At 34.9% G+C, this 14,099-nt stretch overlaps 1 protein-coding gene across 10 annotated transcripts in view; it reads left to right on the plus strand.

Annotated features, from left to right (window-relative positions):
- LOC144964206 (uncharacterized) overlaps positions 1–12,367 on the plus strand; it is a 97,389-nt gene extending 85,022 nt beyond the window's left edge. For 7 of the 10 annotated variants that reach the window (XM_078898200.1, XM_078898201.1, XM_078898202.1 and 4 more), the window contains 3 exons: positions 2,122–2,241; positions 5,601–5,741; positions 7,267–12,367. In XM_078898200.1, the coding sequence (XP_078754326.1) occupies positions 2,122–2,241; positions 5,601–5,741; positions 7,267–7,338 (333 nt within the window). In that variant the 3' untranslated portion in view covers positions 7,339–12,367. The remainder of the gene's footprint in view (positions 1–2,121; positions 2,242–5,600; positions 5,742–7,266) is intronic. The other 3 variants (XM_078898205.1, XM_078898208.1, XM_078898199.1) reach the window with 1 other exon arrangement.
- Positions 12,368–14,099: the final 1,732 nt, after the last annotated feature.

Raw genomic sequence — 14,099 nt, forward strand, 5'->3', positions numbered from 1 at the left:
GAAACTTCAATAATGAAGACTACTCAGCTCTTTACATCATACCGTGTCTACGGATCCCATTGAATTTTCGGGACTTGGTACTCTCTCTCTCTCCCTCTCTCTCTCTCTCTCCCTCTCTCTCCCCCTCTCTCTCTCTCATCTTCTCTTCTCTATATATTTATTATTATAATATACTCTACTATCTATAATATATATATATATAAATATACTTTATCATATATATATTCTTATATATAATATACATATATATATCATATACATTATCATATTTACTATATATATATATTATATATATATATATATTACTATTCATATATATATAATATATAATAATATATATATATATATATATATATATATATATATATATATATCGCACACACACACACCTCTCCCCTCACCCAATATTTCCTCTGTGTGTGCGCGCGCGTGTGTGTGTGTGTGTGTGTGTGTTTCTTCTCTCTCACGACAAATGATTGAGGAAAGGTTAATTGCATTACAAGTAAACAGACGGCACATTGGACTGGAGGTAAGCAATGTGAGGTGGGACGGAACTTTCCAAAATATCGTATTTCTATAATACACATTTTACAATAATTATTTACTGTCAAGATTTGTTTGTTTTCATCAGTTGACCGATTCTCTCTCCATTTCTGAACTCAGTGTGCGAGAATAACATTTAGTTTTACATTTAGAAAGTAATTGCGAAAAGGAAAGGTGGACATAATATATGAGAGATAAAGTGTGTGTGTGTGTGTGTGTGTGTGTGTGAGAGAGAGAGAGAGAGAGAGAGAGAGAGAGGGGTGGGGGGTGGGGGAAAGAGTTGTTATTCGTCTTTGTACTGTCTCTTTCATTGAGAATCGAGAATGCGAAATATGATGTTTTCAATGGCCACAGTACAAGGACGTTACATAATACCCCTCCAAAACGTACGTGTATTTATTGTTTGTTTTAGAGAGAATGGTCTGACGTGTGTGTTTTCGCATGGCGTCGGTTACCCAGCGATACGATGTCACGAAGCAAGCAATGTTGGGCATGGTTAGTGTAGGTGGATGACAAAACTGGTGTTCCCTTTGGTAAGACACTTCACACACGTCACCCCTTTTGACTTATGTGTAAACACGTACATGACTATAAGTATGAGCGGTGGTGAATATTGTAGAGTCCTATAATAGAAAGGACGTCTAACTGGTGACTGGTACTGGTATGAATGAGGAATTTTTCTGTGATATTGCGTGCTGGAGAGAAAGAAAGAAAGAGAGAGAGAGAGAGAGAGAGAGAGAGAGAGAGAGAGAACCAAGAGAGAGAAAGAGAGAGAGAAAAAAAGAGAGAGAGAGAGAGGAGAGAAAACAAGAGAGAGAGAGAGAGAGAAGAGAGAGAGAGGAAAAGAGAAGAGAGAGAGAGAGAACGAGAGAAGAGAGAGGAGAGAAGAGAAAAAAAAGAGAGAGAGGAGAGAGAGAGAAGAGAGAGAGAGAGAGAGAGAGAGAGAGAAGAGAGAGAGAAAAGAGAAAGAGAGAGAGAAGAGAAGAGAAGAGAAAAAAGAGAAAGAGAGAGAGAGAGAGAGAGAGAGAGAGAGAGAGAGAGAGAGAACAAGAGAGGGACAGATATAGCTTTTAAGGAAGCGGGGTACGAAAATATAATTATTATTGCAGCTTTTGTAGTGACAAAGTAAAATCTTCATGGTCTGAATATAGAATAACCCAACAAAACTCGAAGAAATACAGTGGCCTAGTAATTGTAATAAACAATCAAACTTGGTCTGATTGAAACCCGAACTACCGCGCAAGGTCAATGTTCGTGCAGAGGTAAAGAATCATGAAATGTGATTGAATGTAAAAAAATTATTTTCTCTCTCTCTCTCTCTCTCTCTCTCTCTCTCTCTCTCTCTCTCTCTTCTCTCTCTCTCTCCTCTCTCTCTCTCTCTCTCTCTCCCCTCCTCTCTTCTTCTTCTCTCTTCTTCTTCTTTCTTCTTCTTCTTCTTCTTCTTCTTCTTCTTCTTCTTCTTCTTCTTCTTCTTCTTCTTCTTCTTCTTCTTCTTCTTCTTCTTCTTCTTCTTCTTCTTCTTCTTCTTCTTCTTCTTCTTCTTCTTTTTGATCACGCACATACTGTATACTTGCACAGGCATCCCGAACCCAGACAGTGGTCAAGCTGACAGTGGTCCCGTGTCCCCCTGTGGTGGAGGTCCTCATTAAAAGACCGGATGTGAAATACCAGCTGGGATTTAGTGTTCAGAACGGAGTGGTGAGTCACATAATTTATTGCGTTCAGAAAAGAGCGTTAGTTTGAGGGTTGTTCCATAATTGAGATGAAAATACCTTCAGAATCATCCATCTTACTGCAGTGGAAGTGGCACTTCACACAGGAAAACTTTCGTAATAGAACTGCTCTGTTATCTAGTCATTTTTAAATTGATGAATGTTCAATGATGCAGGAGAAAATACATTCTCTTATTTGTCAAGATTTTTCATAACGTTATCACTTCTTGGTCAAGTCTTTCAGGGTTCCCACTCGGTCGGGAAGTCTGGAAATGGTCTTGAATTTTTTAATTTCCTCAAGATCGGGAAAAAACGGTCATGAAAATAAAAACGGTTTTGATTTTTCTTGTCTGAGTCGGGAACTTTCAAATCGGGTGTGGTCATAAACGTGAAGTTTGGTGTCTTATTATTTACTTATTAAGCAGTGATGACAAACTTCCGCGGAATTCTGGGATTTTGGGAATTTCTCAGAAATTTTCTGCTGAATTTGCCGTGTCAAACATTTTCCTCAAAACCACAAAATCACCATTATGTCTTATGTCATATTTTGACACATGTGCTCAGTCTCGTGAACTTTGGTGACGGTCCCGTCTTTATGACGTCGGGCCAGACAGAATGGCGCCAGATGTCACAGTTGATACAGAAGACCAGTGGTGTTCTTTGATTAGTTGATGGAGGGGAAGGGGAGGGACAAACGGGTCTTGATTTTTTTTATCTGCTCTCTCTCTCTCTATCTCTCTCTCTCTCTCTCTCTCTCTCTGACACTCTGTAACCTCTCTCTCTCTCTCTCTCTCTCTCTCTGACACTCTGTAACCTCTCTCTCTCTCTCTCTCTCTCTCTGACACTCTGTAACCTCTCTCTCTCTCTCTCTCTCTCTCTCTCTCTCTCTCTCTCTCTCTGACACTCTGTAACCTCTCTCTCTCTCTCTCTCTCTCTCTCTCTCTCTCTCTCTCTCTCTCTCTCTCTCTCTCTCTCAACCATCCATTAAATAATTTGGTTCTACAGAAATACAATAAAGCAATGGTGATTGGCTTAGTTAACTCTTCTTTTTTTTGCCTTTGGTCTATGGTTTGAAATTTGAGAGATTCTTTGGTTGTATTTATAAGCTGCATAACCACTTGGTTTCCGTAACAAAGATATTGTAGCCTGATTTATAAAGTAAAAATCAAAAGAAAACAACACTGGCCTTTTATTTGAATATCATTGTAGGCCTTTAAAATGTTATGTGAAATGGACAATTCATTAAATGTTTACAAAAGTAAATATATGCCTAATGATAAGAATGGATTTACACTAGTAGTAATATATTACATAATAAAAAACGTTCCTGTTATTTTTACATTTTGCTTGTATTTTAGAGACAGTGAAATTGTCCTCCTTTTATAGAAATTACTATTATCATCACTGATTAAGCTATGTTAAGTTAACTGCTAATCATCATGCCTGGTGGAACATTCCAGGAGTTCTGGACCAAATATCCGGCTTTCAAAGACTGGTTAGAAAATACTATCAACAATCTTGAAACTTAGTGCATATTGTGTAAAAAGACTTTATATCAAGACCATGGGAAGGTCTGCTTTGACTTCCCACATGCACACGTCACTAGCATTGGCTATATTTAGGAGTGACAGGGGGTCGTTACTTAACTTTGTTGCAAACCCGTTTGAGCTTCTGATTCAACGCAGGCACAGGTGATGCCAAAGCCTTCATCATAAGATAGTTTTGTGTGTAAATCTGATCAATGAAAAACCACTCTGCCCGTCCGCATGAAAACATTGAATATTTTTATTTGAAACAAAAGTTCAGTCAATACAAAAATTTAGTTGTGGTGAAACTATTGGTCTTGAAAAAAATTTGGCAGTCTTGAATTTTGAAATAGGTTTTGAGTGGGAACCCTGGTCTTTGTCGTCTTAGTAAAAAAAATTTTACCAGCTAAGTGTCTTTAAGGTGCTACATAGAGAAAATAGTTTGAAGGCACCAGATCAGGATTATGAGCAGATTATAAGGGGAAAAAAAACCCTGAATCACACTTTCCAAATCCACTACTTAATGTTTACTGCATGGGGATTTCGTCAGTCTGCTTCAGAGAAATTCCTGTTTAATTGCCATGACCTCAACAATAACATTCACTTCCATGTTGAAGACTGCTCTTTACCCACCCCTTAACAACACATGACCAAAAATTAATTTTGAATATATGATACTTGAGCATTTTTATAGTGCAATAACTAAACGTGCTCAAATGGCTTTACAAGAGGTCCCTAGCCAACAGTAACACATAACTTGTAGGACTAGGCAAGATGCCAGTGAGAATGTGAGTAAAAGGCCTTTTCCAAGGACTCAATTTTGCACTGCTTAGAGGAAGACTCGAACCTGGGACTTAATGGTCCAAAGGCAAGAGTCATACCACAAGGTCACACAATGATTAGGGGAATTAGTCACATACTCCCCCTAGTACTTTTTGGCCCCATCTGACTACCATTTCTCAAAAGACACTTAGATAGAAAAGGCTTTGACTAAGAGACTTGACACAAGTACTTGAGGTTTCCGCAAGAGGGGCATCTATTCTCTCTTGCATAGTTTGGTCAAAGCATCGATCCTTAAGATAACTACCTGAGAAAGTTGTTCTCCAATCGAAGTAATAATGTGCAAACGTTTCATTTCAATCAAAACAAAATTGTTGATTCTTTGCACATTACTTTCGGACTGACCTTAGTGGTTTGAATAAATATTTAAGAAATGAGTGATGAATCAAATGATTTAATCCATACAGAATAGAGTGGTTAGTCATGGTAGCCTGGATTGATTGCAAACGGAATATAAAAGTGAGTTACTTGGGATTTACAGTTTACAGAATGTAAAAGTGACAGAAATAGTGAAATAATGACTAGAGCGTCATTAGGTGTTGGGCCTTAGTTAATATTCGTCTATCTTTGTGCGTGGGTAGTGTAATCGTAGGGTTTGGTCCTGATGTTCCGAAAGGTTGTGTGAATCAGATCTTACAGTGGAATCATGATAAAGTCAAAAGTGCTGGACCAGAAAGATTGGTTACTTTAAAAGAGGTTGACTTTATCCATTGTGAATGGAAGACACTAAGATAAAAAACCAAAAAGTTGAGGGGTTGACTTTAAGCAGAAGTTGATTTTAAGAGTGCTGACTTAATGTGGATTCAACTGTATTTTGCAATTGGCACAATCTATTGTCATGTATAAAATGTGTTGATTGAAAAGCTTTAATTTAGTAAATGTGAAGCATTTCAAGTGAGTTTTTAAAAAAAAATATCAATAACATGAAAGGATATTGGCAAAATAGAATTTGATTTGTATTATTCTTTGATTGATCCAGATATGTAGTTTACTTCGGGGTGGCATAGCAGAGCGAGGTGGAGTACGTGTCGGTCACCGCATAATTGAAATCAACAACCAAAGTGTAGTGGCAGTTCCACATGAAAAAATTGTCACTCTTCTAGCAAGCTCCGTGGGGGAGGTGAGTGATTGATGTTTTTTTGATAGAGCTTCTCTCTTTATTATGTTATGTTATTGTAATGACTTGATTAATAATCAAGGATCCATCCATATGCATTTGAGACTGTGACAAAACAGGTAGAGGTGGCATAGTTGTAGTGATTTTTTATAAAAAGACTAAGAGAGTAAACTGCTGCCAAAGAACAGAATAAGACAAAGATAGTATTGTGCAAAATTAAAATTATTGTCTCTTGCAGTGTGTTGTGAGGATCCATTGAGATACTTGATTGGCATGTTCAGATCCCTTTTTTTGTCATTAACCTTGCAGAGCAGAGATTACACATTGAAGAGAACATCCTTACCTTATTTAGAATATTCAAATGGACAAGACTAAAATAAAAAGTGTGTATGACAAAACAAATATAGATGGTTTTAATAACGAATAAGATCGATGAAAAAACTTGCAATAAACATAAAAGACTTGATATAGTTGTTTGTCTTTCCTTCTGTCAGAAATCATTATTTCCAAAACAAAAATATCTGATTTATGGCATGTGTTATCTCATGAAATAAGATGGAATTTAAAATGATACTAATAATAATGATGACCTTTAAGAGTGTAGTGTGATGAAATAAGCATTTCCTACAATAATATAGTTCTTTAGTACTAAATATTTCTATGTTGTCTCTCTAGGTTTGTTTTTTTTTTTTTAGTAATGCTATGTTTTTATTGTTTTTTATTGTTGGCTGGTTTGAGCCTGAAATGTTCCGAATTGGTATTTTGTACGTTTTTGTTTATACTTTTTACCAGCTTGGGTTGAAATAATAACTGAATAGAAAATGTTGTCTCATAGAGATACTGATATAATATATCAAAAGCAAATGATTTCAAAATACCAACTAGTTGGTATATAACTTTTAATATTCCCTCCTTTAATATTTATAGCCATTTTTATCTCCCCCTCCCCTCTCTCCCTCATCAGCTTGTTCAAGCTAGTGAGTAATATTGAGAGCTTTTAAAAATGGGTAACAAAATTCTCTAATCCAACCCAACCCTGTACTATTTTCACAATTGAAAATGAACATGACACTTGTATGAAGGGGGAGGGGGGGGGGGAATTAAATTATGGCTCTGAGAATTATTAATAGTAAATCTAGCCTTTTTTTTTGCCTGTGACATTACTTTTCCTCATTGCAGGATATATAACCAAATGAATAAAAACATACCTATTCTTAATACAGTATTTCTGTTCCTTGCCCAACATAACAACTGTTGCTTTTTACTTACTTACTACTTATCCGAACCAGCGACCACCTGAACTCTAGCCCTTCGGTCTTGTGCCACGACGTAGAAGTTAGACGTCTTTTTTAGTCGTTCCAGGTGACTATACAGTGTAACTGTTCCTTCTAGAGATCAATCATTCAATCAATTTCAAAGTAACATAAATAGAGAAAATTTGTTCCATATTTTATCTAAATCTCATAGGATTTTGTGCTTAAATTAGGCTGATTAACAAAACTGATGGATTTTTCCTATTTTATTTCAGATTCACATGAAGACGATGCCAACCTCTATATTTAGACTTTTGACTGGACAAGATGTTCCTCATTACTTATAGCAGAATTCAGAAGAGAGCTTGCCATTTTATTGTCCCATTATCTTCAAGCAGATATCTAATAGTATTTGTGAATTTAAAAATGCATTTTTCCTTGTAGTACAGATTTTAGTGAATAGTCCATAAAATTATCTTCAAGCCAAGTCACATATTAAAGAACAGTGTAGGTTTTCAACTATTTTTGTTTCTGCAAGATTTTGTCACTGCCAAATATGATATGAACTGTAGATTTAAAAGTGTTTCTGCTGTATTTTGAGATGGTAGTTCAAAAACATTCACCCAGTCAAACTTGTTTAGTCCGTTATAGTATTTGTGATCCAGCATCCCAAACCAGTAATATGCCAGGATGAACTAGGTGCTGGAAATTTAATTGATAGCCATAAATATGAAACGCGTGGCTAATTTCTTTTCGTTATGGTGAAGAATTTTATTTCTAAATTTACTTTTTGGAATCCTATTCATCCTGACATAATACAGTTTAGAGAGACGGTTGGTCACATTTTTTAAACACTTAATTGTATTACAAAGTAACCCCATTCTGAAAACATTTGAAACCTGTAGTCTGATCAGAAGGCTCTATTTTTTGAGTTGACTTATGCCACATTTGTTTTTAACTCTTGAAAAAGGTCTATTAATGTATTTTAAACAATCAATCATCAATATTTGTGTATTATCGTTTGATTTCCATAACCTCATTCAAGAAATTTTTGAACGAATCTGATTTGTCGGTTATTGAGGCTCAGCCTGTCTTGATTTAACATTGCCTATGGAGAATCAATCTCTCATGTCACTTTGCATGTAGACATTAAAATGGAAATATCTGAGATTATGAATAATATATGTACAAATGTGTGAGCCCCATTGATAAATGTCTTTTCTCTTTGTATTGTTTGGTTCTCTCTTTCTTTTATGCTCAATAAATGACATAATATCATGATAGGTATCCATAGATGTGCCATGACCTTGTCAGTGATCACACAATTCAGCAGTTTCTGTCAACGATAGGGATGACCCTAGGCAACAGTTTTTAGTGATGTGTTGTTTTTTGTTTTTTTATCTTCATTTATTCGTTGTAAAGATGTGATTAAGGGAAACAAGGACTTCCTCTGGACTTGACTGAAGTTCAGGCAAAACCTCTTCGACTAGATTTTTTTCTTTTTAAATTTGGCATACTGTGCATTGTTGGAACTGCTTATTAATGTCATAAGCTGTCTTGATGGACTGAATATTTTTTATACGCAAAGGACATTAGCATAACTACTGTCCATTCTGCTTATCTATATGGAAGCATTTATGATAGCACTTTTCTTTCTGGTGTACTTTGTATTTTGGCTCATAAGGAGGGAAAGTAGATTTTTTACATAGATATGATTGAAAAATACGTAACTTAAAGGTAAAATCAAAATCCACACATGATGGCATTCATTATCACTCCATAAAAAGAACAGAAAACTTTTGTTTTGTGTCTCAGATTTCTATTTTCAAAGGGTCTGATTCCCATTCTGGTAGGTTTGGGGTAGAAAGTCTTGGATAAAGGAAAAGCATATGTAATTAGGGTATGATCCATATGGATCATCTCTTCAGATGTCATTAGTTTTCCCTTGTTAGTCATCTTACTGTTAAATATTTAATGTTGAATTCTCTTTATATAAATTATTAGGTAATGCTTTTTGTGTTTTCATTTTTGAACAAAATTTTGGTGAGACTGTGATGCATTGTTGCAGATTTATCACAAAGGTACATTTAGGATGCCATCTTCACATTTACCCAAGCTCCTCTATCATGGCCCCATCGTGTCATTCATTTAAGGAACAAATAACTGTTTGGTCCATACAAGGTCTTATTTGGTAATGTCTGTCATTTGCCACTATGGATGATGTCAGGAAGTGTCTGGCTTCAAGAAAATATTTTGACTGCTCAGTTTACTTCACATGTGCTTTTTCAAAGATTGTTAATCTATTAACCCTTCTGTCAACCAGCAAAAATATTTGTACAGCGAATTGCTTTCAAATTTTGGTTATGGTATTCATAATGAAATACACTCCAGCACAGAGGTCCTTGAACTCCTTGGGGCATGCAAAAATGTTTGAGGAAACTGTAGATCGAGGAAACTGTACATTGCCATCACGTGTATTGCAGAGGGGGGAGTGTGGCTCAGCAGTATGGTTTTTGCTTTGTACTCGAATATCATTTGTGTTATGTGGCCGTCAGCAAGCAACCTCATCCTATCCCAATTTGCGGCTGGCACATAGGTTATTCCAGTCTTCCGTTTAAAATAAAATTTCCGCATGAGGAGGAATAAAGGAAACTTTATTATTGATATATTACTTCGAGGAAACCGTGTTGGAGGTAATAATTAGTTTGAGGAAGGAATGGAATGACAACAAAGAATAATAAGGAAAAAAATTCAGTACATTCGAATGAGTTGGAGGAAACGGTGCTGGAGTGTACTGTAATGTCTCTGTAATCTGTAAATCTGTAAATCAGAAACTTGCCTAAGCTGGAAATGTCTGATTTTTTACTTTTATTCGTGCTCGAAAATCCTTAGATATTTAATTATGGATCTTAACACCTAGTTTTACAGAAAATGAATATAAATTATAGAGATCGTGCTTTTATAATCTGAATGTTCAATCTGCAAACAGCTCACTTCAACTGCAATCCAATGCAAAATTGCTAACTTACCAATTAGAGATGCAATAAGACAGGAATTGGGCAGTCCAGTCAACTCAAAAATATAAAAACACATATCTTTTACAAGAGGATGGCAGGACATCTGGCTTAAAACATTCCGCAAATTACTTGATAGGAAATTATTTTTTTTACGGCTGTGACAGAACGATCATTATATAAAAATACCAGTTTATTTATTTTATTATTTTCTAAATAAAAGAAATTGATATGAGGAAAAAAGTAAAACAAACAAATGAAAAGTTGTTTTTTGTTGTTTTAAAGAAAACTAGAAAAGAGAAAAAAATATTTATAAAAAATATTATTGAGTGCCCTTTTTTGTGGCTTCTAGCTAGTGGTCAATAATGCTGCGTCTTTACCATGCGAAATGCACTTACCTATATTACTGTAACATTTAGGGCCTTTTACTCATTCAAAATTCAAAATTTTTTTACGGCGATTTTTTTTTGCACAAGAGCGTGTTGCAATGTGATAAATTGCCAGGAACAGAAGTGTCCAGATTACAGAGATGTGACCAATATTGCGAAGATTTCAAATATTTTCACTTTATAATAATGTGCAATACTTATATTTTCATTATTAACATTTGCGGGTGGTTGGATGGGAGCATCACCCTTGAATCATATACCTATGATGTTCGCATGGGTGTTACGATCCGATAGTGATGTCGTTTCTTCTTCTCTTTACTAGCCTATCCCGCTTCTTTGGTTTGTGATTGTATTTTTGACAGGGGATATTTTTTTTTCTGTAAATCTTCTGCCTGTTTGTTCTTGGTTATTTATAATTTAGCTTATATCTTTAGGTTATGATTTTGATTTACATTTGTACTATTTTTGTTAGATTGCTTGTTTTTTTGTTTCAGCGGTCTCTCATATAACCTCATTTGTGTTGGGAAGAGACCTAAAGCAATAAACAAACAAACAAATTATTAACATTTATTTTTCTTTTAATCCTCATACATGAAATTTCATTTATACCCTGTGTCACTGATAGAGAGGTGTGTACATTTATGGGTATGTGCGTGCGTGCGTGTGTGTGTGTGTGTGTGTGTGTGTGTGTGTGTGTGTGTGTGTGCAGCCATGCATGTTTGTGAATGTTATTGAAGGCATTATTCTTCATCTCATTTGTAAATAATCCAATGAATTGCTGCCACATGAAATAGGACCAGAACATGATTTCCTTGCCCTCATTTCTTTATCTATTTGAAACCATAACATTATATTCTCAATATCAAAATTGTATTCTCTTTTACCCCTACTGTGACCATGAATTCAAACTTTTAAAGTCTAATGAATTAGATTATCCACTGGACTATAATGGACCACAAGAATGGAGTAGATCGAATTAGTATGTGAATGTATTTCTTTTTTTGTTTCCCAATCTATTGAAGGAGATCAATATTTCTGTCAAAATTGAAAATATTGGGTGAAAAGAGCATTATTTTTGTAAAAATGTGTTACAGGTAGGAATAGTTGTGTAAATGATTTATGTATCTCTATGTATTTAATACTTAATATTGTCATTTATCTTAGATTTGTCCATGTATGCAATTGAATTAAATGATTGGGTCCATATTTGACATCATGTGATATATTATTATTACGGTGTGTATTTGACACTTAAGTTATTCCATTCATTTTTATTTTTTTTGGAGTGAGACGGGGTTTGTAATTTATAATATCATACAACATAGAACGTAAAGTCATGTAAATTCTGGTGAAATAGACTCAGTTGTGATAGAATCACAAAAAGAGGTTTTCTTTTCATGCACGTACATGGCCAACCAATTTTCGCATCTCATTTCTTGGCCGGGTTATATCTTTTTGAAAGAAAAGGCCTTTTTGGCAGGGAGGTACATACTATGTCTTCTATCCCCTTATATCTGTTTTCCAACATGCTTTCTGTCTTTGTCTTGGAATGAGATTACTTGGTTTTGTTCTGGCTCTGGCCGGAGTCCTAGCTGGGAGAAAAACAGTCAAATGCATAGTTATTGTTTTGGGAGCTGATATTTTTTTCCTAGTAAATCGTCTCTCTGTTATGTATTATTATTTTTATTTTGAATGTATAATGTAAGCATTTGAGTGTATTCCTCTTTGTTGGATTTTGTGCTTGGGTCTGGATGAGACTTGTAGGTGATTTCAAACTAAGTACATTGGTGGTATGCTCTTGGAATCTACATCTGATCCCTATTTGTTCTCAGTTCCCCTTTGTCTTACTTTTTCTTGGGTGCTTTAATTGTAATTCTAGAACTTTTTGCTATTCCATTTTCTTCCTTTTTACTGGCGCTGATATAACCTAAATGTGTTGCAAGCGCCGTAAAACCCTTAAAAACAAAACAAAACAATAGGCCTTTTTTCTAGAAACAAATCCATTAAAAGTTGAAGCAAAGCTTTGTATTTAAGTAAAATTTCATATGATTTGCTGCATGTGGAAAATCTTTCCAGTGGTTTAAAAAATACTCCTAAGTGCCATTGAAAACCAATATGATGACACATTTAGTTTTGATTGAAAATTCAATTTGTCATACAGAAAGTCTTTCACTTCTTAAAAGAAATAACTAAATATATTTCATTAATGTCTGTAACTGATCTACGACATGGGAGTAAAATTTATAAGTTTGCAAATATCTTGATAACATCAATAATAATGTCATTTTATGTCTTGCATCTCGAAGATGGAAAAGAAAGCTTGTGTCAGAGTGAGACATTTAGATGACCTCAAACGAAGTACACTGAAATTGTGTTCTTGGAATCGACATCTGTTTCCTATTTGAACTAATTCCCCTTTGTCTTGGCTATTTTAATTTTAAGTCTTTTTACTATCCAATTTTCTTCCTTTTTACAGGCGCTGATATGACCCAAATGTGTTGCAAGTGCTGTAAAACCATTAAAAAATAATAAAATAGACCTGTGCTTTTGCTAGAATGAGACATTTTGGTGATCAAAAATTACACTGAAAGTATGCTCTTGGAATCTACACCCGTTCTCGATTTGAACCAGTTCCCCTTTGTCTTTGGTGCTTTAATTGTATCTCTAGAACTTTTTTTACCATCTCATTTTCTTCTTTTTACTGGCACTGATATGAACTAAATGTGTTGCAAGCGCCATAAGACCCTTAAAACAAAGAAAACTTCATTTTGAATTCAAATAAAACAATACATGCCGAAAAAAACCCAATACACTGCATCAAGGTAAGACCTGCGGGTGGTTGGATGGGAGCATCACCCTTGAATCATATACCTATGATGTTCGCATGGGTGTACGATCCGATAGTGATGTCGTTTCTTCTTCTCTTTACTAGCCTATCCTGCTTCTTTGGTTTGTGATTGTATTTTTGACAGGGGATATTTTTTTTCCTGTAAATCCTCTGCCTGTTTGTTCTTGGTTATTTATAATTTAGCTTATGATATCTTTAGGTTATGATTTTGATTGACATTTGTACTATTTTTGTTAGATTGCTTGTTTTTTTGTTTCAGCGGTCTCTCATATAACCTCAATTGTGTTGGAAGAGACCTAAAGCAACAAACAAACAAAAAAAAAAAAGGTAAGACCTCCCCCCCCCCCCCCCAAAAAAAAAAAAAAAAAAAAAAGCAGAAAGGAAAAAGTTAAATTAAAATTTTAAAAATGAACTCACTCTCGCTACACCTGCTCAACTAATGATTTAGTAACAGGAAAAAACCAAACAAAACAAAACTCCCAATAGCATCGAATGAAGAAAAAAAAGCAAAACTGAATGAATGAATTAAGGGGCGGTTTGGGTCTTTTCTAAAAAAAATTTAATAACTTATATTGGGCGGTTTTAATCATTCTGTATCATCAATATATGTTAAAAAACAACATTTATGGTGAAAAATTTTAATTATCTGTGTTCATACCCATTTTGCGATCTAATTTGGGGGTCTGACATAAAAAAATATAACAATCTTGTGGCAAACGTTCCACAAAAACTAATAAAGGAATGACCTCCATATTCTTCCCTCTTATCAACATTGTACCATAGTGTGTCACCATAGAGAGATTTTACGGCTTTAGCTTATGGAATTTTTATTAGATCATTACAAAGTTGAGAATCAA

Source organism: Berghia stephanieae, chromosome 2 (genome assembly GCF_034508935.2).
Source record: "Berghia stephanieae isolate SIO BIC M18660-M18661 chromosome 2, UCSD_Bste_1.3, whole genome shotgun sequence".
Taxonomy (NCBI): Eukaryota; Metazoa; Mollusca; class Gastropoda; order Nudibranchia; family Aeolidiidae; genus Berghia; species Berghia stephanieae.